Here is a 13,100-nt window from a genome sequence, read left to right on the forward strand (position 1 = left end):
ACTCCAGTATTCTTGAGCTTCCCTAGTGCCTCAGCTGGTAAAGAATCTGCCTACAGTGCGGGAGACCTGGGTTCGATCCCTGGGTTGGGAAGGTCCCCTGGAGAATGGAAAGGCTACCCACTCTAGTATTCTGGCCTGGAGAATCACATGGACTCTATAGTCCATGGGGTACTTAAGTTCTTGGACTTCCCTGAAGGTCAAACAGTAAAGAATCTGCCAGCAATGCAGGAGACCAGGGTTCAACCCCTGGGTCAGGAAGGTCCTCTGGAGAAGGGAATGGCAATCCACCGCAGTATTCTTGCCTGGAGAATCCCATGGACAGAGAAGCCTGGTGGGCTGCAGTCTATGGAGTCGCAAAGAGTTGGGCATGACAGAGAGAAAAACACAGGCATAATTGCATTACAATGTTGTGCTACTTTCTGCTGTACAACAAAATGAATTAGTTATATATATATATACACAGATCCCTTCCCTCTTGGACCTCTCTCTCCCACCCACTCCCCATACCACCCATCTAGATTGTCACAGATCACTGAGCTGAGCGCCTGTGCTACACAGAAGATTCCCACTCAGTTCAGTTCAGTTCAGTGCAGTCGCTCAGTCATGTCTGACTCTTTGCAACCCCATGGACTGCAGCACATCAGGCTTCCTTGTCCATCACCAACTCCCGGAGTTTATCCAAACTCATGTCCATTCAGTCGGTGATGCCATCCAACCATCTCATCCTCTGTCATCCGTTTCTCCTCCCACCTTCAATCTTTCCCAGCATCAGGGTCTCTTCCAATGAGTCAGTTCTTCGAATCAAGTGGCCAAAGGATTGGAGTTTCAGCTTCAACATCAGTCCTTCCAATGAATATTCAGGACTGATTTCCTTTAGGATGAACTGGTTGGATCTCCTTGCAGTCCAAGGGACTCTCAAGAGTCTTCTCCAACAACACAGTTCAAAAGCAACAATTCTTCAGTGCTCAGCTTTCTTTATAGTCCAACTCTCACATCCATATGTGACTACTGGAAAAACCATAGCTTTGACTAGACGGACCTTGGTTGGCAAAGTAATGCCTCTGCTTTTTAATATGCTGTCTAGGTTGGTCATAACTTTCCTTCCAAGGAGCAAGCATCTTTTAATTTCTTGGCTGCAGTCACCATCTGCAGTGATTTTGGAGCCCAAAAAAGTAAAGTCTGTCACTGTTTCCATTGTTTCCCTATCTATTTGCCATGAAGTGATGGGACAAGATGCCATGATCTTAGTTTTCCGAATACCGAGTTGTAAGCCAACTTTTTCACTCTCCTCTTTCACTTTCATCAAGAGGCTCTTTAGGTCTTCTTCACTTTCTGCCATAAGGGTGGTGTCATCTGTATATCCAAGGTTATTGATATTTCTCCTGGCAATCTTGATTCCAGCTTGTGCTTCATCCAGCTCAGCATTTCTCATGATGTCCTCTGCATATAAGTTAAATAAGCAGGGTGACAATATACAGCCTTGACGTACTCCTTTTCCTATTTGGAACCAGTCCAGTTCTAACTGTTGCTTCTTGACCTGCATTCAGATTTCTCAAGAGGCAGGTCAGGTGGTCTGATTTTCCCATCTCTTTAAGAATTTTGCACAGTTTGCTGTGATCCACACAGTCAAAGGCTTTGACATAGTCAATAAAGAAGAAGTAGATGCTTTTCTGAAATTCTCTTGCTTTTTTGATGATCCAGCAGATGTTGGAAATTTGATCTCTGGTTCCTCTGCCTTTTCTAAATCCAGCTTGAACATCTGGAAGTTCATAATTCATGTACTATTGAAGCCTGGCTTGGTGAATTTTGAGCATAACTTTGTTAGCGTGTAGCTATCTATTTCACACACAGAGTGTGTATATCTCGGTCCTAAACTCCCAATCGGTCCCGTCCTCCCCTTTCTTCCCTGTGTCCACATGTCTGTTTTCTGTGTCTGCATGTCTGTTGCTGCCCAGCAAACAGGTTCATATGTACCACGATTCTAGATTTCACATGTATGCATTAAGATATGATACTTGTTTTTCTCTTAAACATCTCATAGAATGGTTTCCCTAAGCACTTCAAAACGCCCACCATAGATGATTAGTTCCAGTTAGACACAAATCTGTTCCAAATTCAAAATTTTACTAGAATGAAAGGCAAGCTCTCATAATTCTAGGCATTAACCAGGATTCTAAAATTGATTATCAATCTCTTATTCTCTCTCATTCAAAACATATGGTCTAAATGCAAACAAGATAATGAAACTTTATACCTCTGAAAATAGAACAGGTTGCATTTTGTTTGGGTTCTCACTTTTGTTTTGTTTCATTTTGAAGTTTGTCACTTTCTGGTTACCATCCTAAAGGGGGAAGAAATCTACATAGCTTTGGGATATGTTTTCAGTGCTTTAAACTACACACTGCTAGTAAGAAGCCTTATAATTGACAAATTCTTTTGTTTTGAATGAAACATCTTTGAAGAAAATATTTTTCTTTTTTATTGGAGTATAATTGCTTTACAATGTTGTATTAGTTTCTGCTGACCAATGAACAGAATCGGCTATACCTATGCCTATATACTCTCCTTGGACTTCCCTCTCACCCCCATCCCTTCCCACCAATCTAGGTCTTCACAGAGAATCGAGCAGAGCTCCCTGTGCTATGCAGCAAGGTCCCACTAGAGAATAGGTTTCTTTTAAAAGTGATTTATATTTAACTGTGAAAACCATACCAAAGGTTAAATAATTACAATCCTCCTTGTGAAACAATACAAGATCAGAAACCAAAAAACCTGAGTTCCTGTCCAGCTGTGTGGGTCTAGCATCTCATGCTACTGGCTGCCTAGGGGACATCTTCTCAGACAGGACTTTCCTACCTTCTTTTGCTAGCCAATGAATCAGGCTCATTTCTGGTCTTGATTAGTTACCCTTGTTCAGGCTCTTGGGACTAGCTACTCCTAGTGAACAGCAAAAGAGGTAACCACCAAAGCTTCCTTTTACAAAAGAATTTATTATATTGAACAAAAATTCATATTAAAAGCAGAAAGAAGCATATGGCATATTTGAGTCTGGATTAGTAGTTCAGTGGTAAAGAATCAGCCTGCCAATGCAAGAGACATGGGTTTGATCCCAGGTCAGGAAGAGCCCCTGGAGAAGGAAATGGCAACCCACTCCAGTATTCTTGCCTAGGAAAGCCCATGGACAGAGGAACCTGTTGGGCTACAGTCCAAGGGGTCGCAAAGAGTTGGACATGACTTAGCAGTTAAACAGCAAGCTTTGAAATATCAGATTATTCCACCTCTCCTTGAATTCCCCCTTACTAAAGTATGACCCCTCGTTACACTCTACATTCCAAAGTGTCTGTTCCAGCAATGAAACTTGGAAGAGGGGATGAGTTCTCTACCACTTACATAAATGGAAATCTTTGCCGATGAGTCATCCACTCCCAAAGTTTCCTTGTGGACGGGTGGCTCTGTTTTTATGGATTCTGTAATGAATGAGATTTTGAAGTCTATGACTGACTGAAACATTGACCAGCTTCAGAAATACCCCAAGCCTGGTACTGGCTTCAACTGCAACTTTGGGTGCCATCAAGGATGGGAAGGAGAAAATAAAAGTGGAAGAGAGCGCTACAAAGAGTAAAATTAAAATATTAAAGGGGCTTTCCTCCACCAATACTCTTGGGCCTATCACTTCACCTCTCAAGACCTCTATTTCCTCCCAGAGATTAATAAAATGAGAAAAGGCAGTCTCTTAAAATCCTTCCAGGGATAGGAAGCACGTACCAATCTTTGTACCACTAGAGATTAAAAGTACCTCAAATAAGCTTCAGTTTGAACCTAAAAGCTTTTGGAAACTTTATTTTTCAAAGTAGGCTAAAAAATAGCTCAAGGGGATTTGCTAGTTGACTTTCTGGAGAACATAACAGTTTAAGAAGTTCTTTTAAAAACTGAAAAGCTGATGGTGGATTAAAATATTGTATCTATGTCAAATGTTAAATTTACTGAATTTATAACAGCACTGTGATTACGGTCAGGAAAGAAGCCTAGTCTTAGAAAATGTCAGGGAGTTGCAAGTTTTCAAAAGAGATATCTTAGCAACTAAGAAGGTCAGCTAGTTATGACTCTACGGCTGCATCTATCTGTGTGTGTTTGTACATGTACTAGATTTTCACACTTAAGAGCTGCCTTTAATAACACTAGGCATCATCAAGTAACTCAAGTCCAGCCAAACCCACACAAGTTCCTCTGATGTCACAGCACACAGACTAGGGTGATAAACCCTGCAGGAGGTCAGTTTAGCTATCAGAGCTGCTTCCTGTTCAATGGACCATGTGATTGCTTTGCCAGGCTGCAGCCTGGAATTTGGAGACAAAGAGAGCATAAACATTTTCCCCTCCCAGTAGCTCCAAAGCCTGAGCTATTCCTTCCCCAGTTGAAGTGGATAATGACAGTCCCAGGAAGGTTCCGAGGGACACTCCTCACGGAGGCTGCCTCCTCTTACAGAAATCTGTAGTTCAGAAAAGCCCCAGGGTGTCACTTGCTGCTTAGGTCTTCAGCCAAATTTGACAGGTTATCTGATTAACTTGCAGACAACAAAATGCATGCATAGATAAGGCACATATTGTCTCCAATAGCTGGATAGTGCTGTTAAGTGCTGGGCTACATTTGTGATAACAGAGAGTCATTCTGCAAAGAATATTTTCTTTACTGCCTCCAGAATTCACTTCTGAGTCATAGTCCATTCAAGATTTTGACAGCCTAGGTGCTTCATTCACCCTCTAAGAGCATAACCTTCCTCATTCCTTTGTCATCCATGGGTCTACAAGTTGCTCAGTCTGTTGATCAAAATGCTCCTGAGCTTGCTCCCTTTCCCTCTCATTAAGGATCTATATGTTGGTGCTCAATATAGGGACTTACTGTCCTCTAGATATTTCTACTTGTGACTTAAGACTGGATGTAGCTGTACTTTCCTCCCTAGTGGGGCTCAGAGCGCTCTCCTAGTCCCCTGGTCCATAGGAGACCAAGCGGCAACCATGGCACCACTTGGGCAGTTGGTTAGAGTTCACCACCGCTCAGCCTCCATCCATCCACTCAACTCCTGTTTATCAACAGATGGGACAGGGTGGCTCTGGTGGTTCAGTGGTACAGAATCTGCCTGCCCTTACAGGAGACTCAAGTTTGATCTCTGCATTGGGAAGACCTCCTGGAGAAAGGAATAGCACCCCACTCCAGTATTCTTGCCTGGAAAATCCCATGGACAGAGGAGCCTGGAGGACTACAGTCCACGGGGTCACAAAAGAGTCAGATATGACTCAGTGACTAAACAGCAGCAACAACAAAGGACAGGGTGGAGCGTTGACATCCTCTCTCTTCACCACATGGGCCAGAACATTTGCCACCTGCTCCCGAAGAGTTTCTTCACATCCTGAGATCTCTTCCATGAGCCCTTGTCTTTTCTCTTTTAAAACCTCATCATCCATCTTGACATACTGCTTGTTGCACCAGTTGGGGAAGAACCTCAGCCTCTTAGGAGAGGACAAGAAGTAACAAGACCCCAAAGGAGGAGATGACAGAGCGAGCAAGCAAGCAATCTGCCAAAAGTAGATAAAAATACTTAGGTAGTCATAGCACAATGAACAGTAGAAACTTTAGCTGTTGCGAAGGGTGATGTGATGGGACCAGATGGTGCCTGCACACACAGTGATTGTGTCACAGTTGAGGAACCAGAGCTAACGTCTCAGTCCCTTTGGTAACAAGCAATAAACCAGCCTCTTAGGAGCAAGCAGTCACACAGTGATCAACCCTGTGGTCAGCTCGACCTACTTAATCACCTATGCTACCACTGCAGAAACGGTTCCAGGTCAGTTAAGTCCTACCATCAGCAAGCATGAACAGGAGCACCCAGGGGTCATGGCAGACTCTGCCTCTCCCACAGCGATCCCATAGTGAGCTCTCTGTTCCTTACTCCTAGGAGATGCATCGTGAAATATTTAGGGATCAAATTTTAGCATCAAACGGTTCAGTAAGACAAAGTGTGTGTGTCTGTGTATGTGTGTGCCTGTATGTCTATGCATCTGTTGAAGGAGGAAAAAAACGAAGAGGAAGCAAGTGGTAAAGCAAATGGGTACAATGTTAACAGTAGGTGAATCTGGATAAAATGTGCACAAGTGTTCTTTGTATTAATACCAGTCTAATTCTTGTACTTTTCCTGAAGTGTGAAAGTTACCAAAATAAAGTTAAAGGGAAAAAAACTCATCTTTTTCCACTTACTATACAAACAACTCTTTTTTTTCTCAACGAAAGTAACCGGTATGACAGCAACAGCTATTTGTTCATCATAAAACTCGCTTCATGTCTGTGATCCTCCTCCCTTACTAGAAAATATCAAGCCACATTTTTGTGTGTGAACAAATGTCCTGTTAGTGCTCAGCAGATATGCTGGGTTTATGGTGGGGGTGGGGGTGGGGGTGAGAAAACCTCTGAACTGCAAATCAGTGGCTATTCGGAAAAAAAATCCACCGATTTAGCGAGTTTGGTGAAAAATAAAAGTTCTTCATCTAGAAAGAAAGAAGGTAAAAGGTACTACAAAGAGAGGTGTTGCTTTTCTTTTGAAATTCTGATCAAATCATGAATAATTTGAAGATAAGGAGGGAAGAGGATCAAGGACAGAGGGAAACAGAGTTTGGGTTAAACTATTTTTTTTTTCATGAAGCCATCATATCATATCTATTTTAGGACTAGTGTATAATTCTTATTCATCAGTGTATACAAGTGCAATAGCATATTCATAAAGACTCAAGAGATTAAATAATGTCTTGATATTTAGGAAAAACTCTGAGAGTTGCAGATGAAAGTATACATGAAAATTCTCAATGTATTTTCAGACACAGATGTCCAATAACTGTGTACTGCAACTCAACCTGAAATATTCACTGTCTTTCCACTTTCTCTTCTTTCAGCTAGAAAATCTGGAAGCAGAAACTGCTCCGTTACCCTAACTGGGTCTCATACCATTCAGACCCTCACTGAGCTTTGATGCCACCATCTATGTGGAAGCAGGTCACTGTAAGAACGCGTGGAAAGCTCTGGTTTCCTGGGAAAGTGCCTGTTCCTGCCCGAAGTAATCAAAACTCTTTCCTCTGTGGAAAGAGTTCCTCCACTCTGCACATGAGAGGGACATCCAAACTAAATCAAGCATTAGGGAGGAAAGAACTGAACTGCCCTGAGTCTGTGTGTACATAATCAGAGGAAGACGCCCCACGGGACTGAAACCAGCTGTGGTATGTGCATTAAGGCCATCATGGAAGATGGCCCTACTGTATGTAATATTCTGATTTCAAGCAAATATTTACAGCCTCATCAAAGGAAAACCATCACTTGTTAAATTCATCATAGTAATGTAATTTAAATGCTACCTCTGATCAAAGCACCTTATGTGAACATCCAAGACTTTCCCTGTCTGTAAGAGAATTAATTGTCCCATTTTTATCCTCTAATGTTAACCTCAAAATTATCTTTGGAGTTAAAATATAGCTTCCACCTTCATTTCATCACTTTATCCCCACAGGAAGTAAAGCCCTAAAATGGACTCTTTATTTCTCATAATTTCTTCTTACTAAATGTTCTCTTTACATCATACTTTCTCTCTCTTTTTTCTTTTTTAACTCTTCCCAGAATACTTACACCTTTTGAATCAACACGACAAAATGACAGCTGTTTTTTGATGATTTTCAGAACAGTTTAAACTCTTTAAGAAAATATGGATCCGGTAGGCTTAATCTCAAACTTGAAAGACTCAAAGGACAGTGGAGAAAAATGGGTGATCTACTTTTCACTTCTGTGTAGTTCCTTGGACATGATATATTAACAATGACCCCAGAATATTTTCCTGAAGATTATGTTTCTATAATGTCATCACCAATATGTTGGTCTTTTTGATCTTTGCTAAATGTCAAGATTTCCTTTGTAAAATGTCAATCTTCTAAGTAGCTTCTCTAAGACAATTCTCTTTGACAGGTTTTCTTTGGCATGAAATGCAGTTAGAGGTTTGGCAGTCCACCCATTTTATTTGATCTATACAGGCAATAGAGTTAGATGGTCCCTGCCAAAAAGCTCTCCACTTTGAACTGTTGTCTGCATTGATTAAATGAATCAAATACATCATAAGTTTTCTGAGAAGACATAGTAGAAAACAGGGTGCCAGCTTCCCTTGTAAGAATATTCCTGAGTCCACAGTCTGCCAATAGTCTCAACCTTACAATCTGTCTTCATCCTTCAATCTAACAAGGCACAAATACGCACCAGCTATCCAAGGGCAATGTTTAAGAAAGACAGCAGTCACAGATCGGGCTAAATGAATTTACTGTTTCGGATCCTATTGGCTATAGTTATGTGGCCATATGTGGATATGGCCTGTGAATCTGTTGGATGAGAAAAAAAAAAGATACAAGATGAGTATTTTAGTGTTTCCTTCTATGAAGTCTTCTATTTGCCTCTAATAATCTCCATTTCTCAAATATAATGTCCCAGTATGGATATGCAGAATTTTTTATTTTTTAGATTTTCAGATCAAAATAACCAAAATCGGGGCCTTAAAAAGTTTCAGAGTGGTGAATAAATGCATTTGTTGTATGTACATTATATACATATACACACTTGTAGAGCTTCCACAAGTAAAAGTGATAATTCAAATGAAACACCACAAATAAAGGAGAATGAAATATTGGTGAATTGGGGAGGAAAGTTCTTATTGTTAATGGGCCATAATAACAGGGGTTTTCTCAAGAGATGACATGACACTACTTTTTGCTCATGACTGTTTCTCAGTATTCATTATTTCTATCTAATGACCAGCTCTTAGTTAAGACACTCTAAAGTAAACAGCACATTAGTGGGTTTTTATATGTTTCATTCAAAACCATTTTTTTATTTTAAAGGAAACATTTCTTCTGTTCATTTTTTAAAAAAATTCATTGGACTTACGGTTGGTTTACAGTGTTAGTTTCAGGTGTACAGCAAAGTGAATCAGTTATACACATACATATATCTGCTCTTTTTTATCATAAATTTGCTAGAACTACCTTTGCAAATAGCGAAATAACAGCCCAGATCCAGCTGGATGAGCTAAAGCTTCTTATAAAATTTGAAGATAAAGAAAATGCAATGTTCTGCTTCGTTCCTTCTTTTATTCTTGTATTTCACTCTGTCCTTATGGACGGAATGTCTCCCTAGTTTGGCATTCTAGTAACGCAGACTCTAGATGTGAAGTGGAAGTTTGGCTTCTTCATCTGATTTCTTGCTGTGGAATTTCTCATCACCAGTAGGTAGTGGTCTTTCCTCTATGGTCTCTGCCTTCACTGTTATTTTGCTCCTGCATTCTCTCCCTGCCTATCAATAGAGAGGAAAGAAGAGGCAGATGAGACTCGGCTGGAGCAAAAGTGAGTCATTAGGACTTTACTGCCAATCTCCCTGCTGGATGCATGGGGTCCTCAGAAGGGGATTTGATCACACTTTTGTTTTAAACTTTTGCTGTAATATTCTAGACCCACCCTAACAATCGAATGATGTCAAACTTTTATTGAGTCTAGGGGAGAGGCTAAAAGTCTGGGCTTCTAGTTCATCTAGAGCCATGTCTGAAAACACACTGTGACATTTTTTGGCTTTGTGGCTTTGAGCAATATATTTCAGGTCTTTGACTTTAGCCTTCTCTTAAAATGTAGGGCCTATAGTAGTACCCTTATTGAGTTGTGTTCAGAATCAAGTGAGATAATGTATATAAAAAACTTGACCTATCATATAGCAAATGCTTCCTATGTGTAGTGAACACTATACATGAAATCATCTATCAATGTCAAAAAAGAAAAAGAGAGAGAGAGCTAGAGTTACTTGGTGAATTCGTTGGAAATCACCTCTAATCACCCTTGGCACAAAACCCTGAGAGGGACTTCTTTTGAGAAGGCAGGAAGTACCTCAAACAGAATTTATTGTGATGGAATGGTATCCCAACTGTGCCATGAGAAGAACGGGACTCTTAATTTGACCACGTGAAATACTTCTCAACATTGAAATAGACAGCTGACAGTTTTAAAGTAAATCCATCTAAAAAAAACAGCTTTGGTGAGAGTATATTCATTTTCTTAAATAATAAGACAGGTCTTGCTAAAACTGATACCCATTCACTTGCAAATTTCATTATTGAAAAAGCACACTTAGCTTATTTAATATTACCCCCTCCCCCAAAATGATGCTAACAGAGCTCAATTTCCAGCGTTATCATAGCCAACTCTTTATGTCCCAGGACCCAGGCAAAGGCTGAAATTCAGAAGCACAGATTCAAAATCTATTAGGGAAATGTAAGATACAAAGAAAGTACCTCTGAAAAGATTCTCTCTGATCATAGTTATCACAAAGATCCCCCAAAGCACTCAAAGTCCTTAAGTCAAATATATTTATATGTTCAAAAGTTAAAAGAAAATCTTCTTGATAAACGTTGGACTGTTTCATTCAAGATGCTTGGACATGATAAGATATGTGCTACATCTCTCATGTAATAGAGGGATTCCATTTATACAGACTTATGCTCTGTCTACTGGTAATTACCAAGGTGAGAATGGCTCACAAGTGACTCTTCCAGCTTCAGACACGAATACTGCAGAAGCTGATGCTATCCCTTGGGGTTTTCCAAACTTTAGAGCATTCTAACCAGAGCAAACTGAGAATAGGACATGGCAGCCTCAGCATCTTGACCTCTTTACATGTCACACATGCCCCTGTTCTGTGCAATTCCAGAGGTTGGTCATAATTAAAAACACTATCCTCTTCATAGAATATTCACCAACAGGAAAGGAGTGTCTTGGAGAATACTTATTGCCATTATAGAAGCAACAAAATTCTTCTCTAGGTTCTCAACATAATTCTTTTCTCATGAACCATATTGCTTGGGTTAGGGAAAGGGTGAGAACAAACATGAACCTTCATCAAAGCATAACAACTATTTTCTCCCTGGTGTGAGATGTTTTAGGATTCATAGTCACGGAACACAGCACCCAGATTATATTTAAGACCATTGTCATTAGGACCTTGGGCCTGAAGTGACAAGTTAATTAAAAGGCTTAACTTTGGGACATTCAGCCAGGAGCCAGTAGAATTTAATTAAAAATAATTCCAACCTGCAGTCATTGTTTTCCACTAAGATCAAAATATCAAGAATTTTAGGAAGTATATACATTACTCACTGTTCAAAATTAAGCAAAACCAAATGGACAAAGTTTAGCGTGCTACAGTGTGTGGCAAAAATCCAAGCTTTTATTATATAACAACATGCTGATTCTGAAAGGAGTCAAGTTCAGCTTAATTCAACCAATATTATTGTGTCATGGGTGCTTGGGTTATAAACAGAAGGACCATCAACACTAAAATTTTAAGATTACAAAAAATAGCTTGCAGGTGGATTGAAAATGAATCCTGTAACAACAAGGTACTTTTCAAGTAACATTGGATAGCTACATATGCATTTCAAAGGAATTTTAGGAGTTCAGAAATCTTTGAATTAAATCTATCAATCTTCAAAAGCATCTCTTGACTTATATGAAAAGATGATTCTAGACCCTGGGCACGTATTCAGAGAAAAGAACAGTTTTATGGGGTTTTCCCCATCATACATTTAACAGAAATTTGATAAGGTACTTTTCATCTCACTTTGCATTATCTGTCAGCTTGTAGCAAATGAGAACTCCATTAAAGTCACCTCTTGGAATTTCACTTAAACTTTACAAAATTAGAGAGAAATTGGAAGAGTTACTGTTTCTTCTGAACTTTGAGGGAAATTCAAGCTTGCATTTCATAGAAAAGTCATCTAGATGCTAATGCTTAGAGTTCTAAGATCTGCCATGTTTCAGACTCCAAGCCTAGAAAAAAATATTTCTACAGTCTTATGTGGTACAAGGCATTATCTCCTTTCTTCTCTCCCAAACTCCAGAAACTTAGCAAGTCTCTTTCCATTCATATCCAAGAGCTTCTCAGATACTTAAAGACAAAATAATACTCTATAGCAGTAGATTAAGACATTCCTAAAATGTACTACTAAGTGTGAGACAATGGGAAAGCTTTATTATTTATTTGGAATAAGTGAGTTAAGAATCAAGAAGAATCAATATGGGATAAAGCAGGAAGGAGAGAGTTTATTCATTTTTACCATAATCACTAGAATGAATTAGCATAACACCTCACTGCCACTCAGAGAAAGTAGTTGGCATTATTATCCTTTTTTTCTTTTTTTTTAGTTAATTTTTATTGGAGTATAGTTGCTTTAAAATGCTTTAGTTTCTACTATACAGCAAAATGAATCAGCTATATGTATACAGATACCCTCTCTTTTTCAGATAAAGAAGATGTGATACATACTTACAATGGGGTATTACTCAGCCATAAAAAGGAATGCAATGCATGTGAGTCAGTTCTAATGAGGTAGATGAACCTAGAACTTATACAGAGTGAAGTAAGTCAGAAAGAGAAAATTAAATATCATATATTAATGCTTATATATGGAATCTAGAAAGATGGTACTGATGAATCTATTTGCAGGGCAGCAGTGGAGACACAGACATAGAAAACAGACTTGTGGACATGGAGGGGAGGAGGAGAGGGTGGGATGAATGGGGAAATCAGCATGAAAACATGTATATTACCATATGTGAAATAGACAGCCAGTGGGAATTTGTTGTATCACTCAGAGAGCCCAAACCAGTGCTTTGTGACAACCTAGATGTGGGTTGGGTGAGAGCTAGGTGGGAGGTTCATGAGGGAGGGGACATATGTATACCTATGGTTGGTCCATGATGTATGGCAGAAACCAACACAATATTGTAAAGCAATTTTCTTCAATTAAAAATTTTATAAAGAAGTTGTGGTACATATACACAGTGGAATACTACTCAACTATAAAAAGGAAGGAAATTGGCTCATTTGTAGAGACGTGGATGGACCTAGGGACTGTCATACAGAGTGAAGTAAGCCAGAAAGAGAAAAGCAAATATCATATATTAACGCGTATATATGGAATCTAGAAAAATGATATTTTTTTTCTTTTGGCCATGCTGCACAGCCTGCAGGATCTTAAT

General features: G+C 39.6%; 1 protein-coding gene across 5 annotated transcripts in view; it reads left to right on the plus strand.

Moving 5' to 3' along the window:
* Positions 1-7,570, plus strand: part of OPRM1 (opioid receptor mu 1) — a 51,000-nt gene extending 43,430 nt beyond the window's left edge. For all 5 annotated transcript variants that reach the window (XR_014065523.1, XR_014065525.1, XR_014065524.1 and 2 more), the window contains one exon: positions 6,942-7,570. Coding sequence is in view for 2 of the 5 variants with exons in the window: in XM_081530345.1 (XP_081386471.1) it covers positions 6,942-6,980 (39 nt within the window). In the remaining 3 variants the exon portion in view is untranslated. The remainder of the gene's footprint in view (positions 1-6,941) is intronic.
* Positions 7,571-13,100: the final 5,530 nt, after the last annotated feature.

This window comes from Giraffa tippelskirchi, chromosome 9 (assembly GCF_054371585.1).
Source record: "Giraffa tippelskirchi isolate mGirTip1 chromosome 9, T2T-mGirTip1v1.2.pri, whole genome shotgun sequence".
Lineage (NCBI taxonomy): Eukaryota > Metazoa > Chordata > Mammalia > Artiodactyla > Giraffidae > Giraffa > Giraffa tippelskirchi.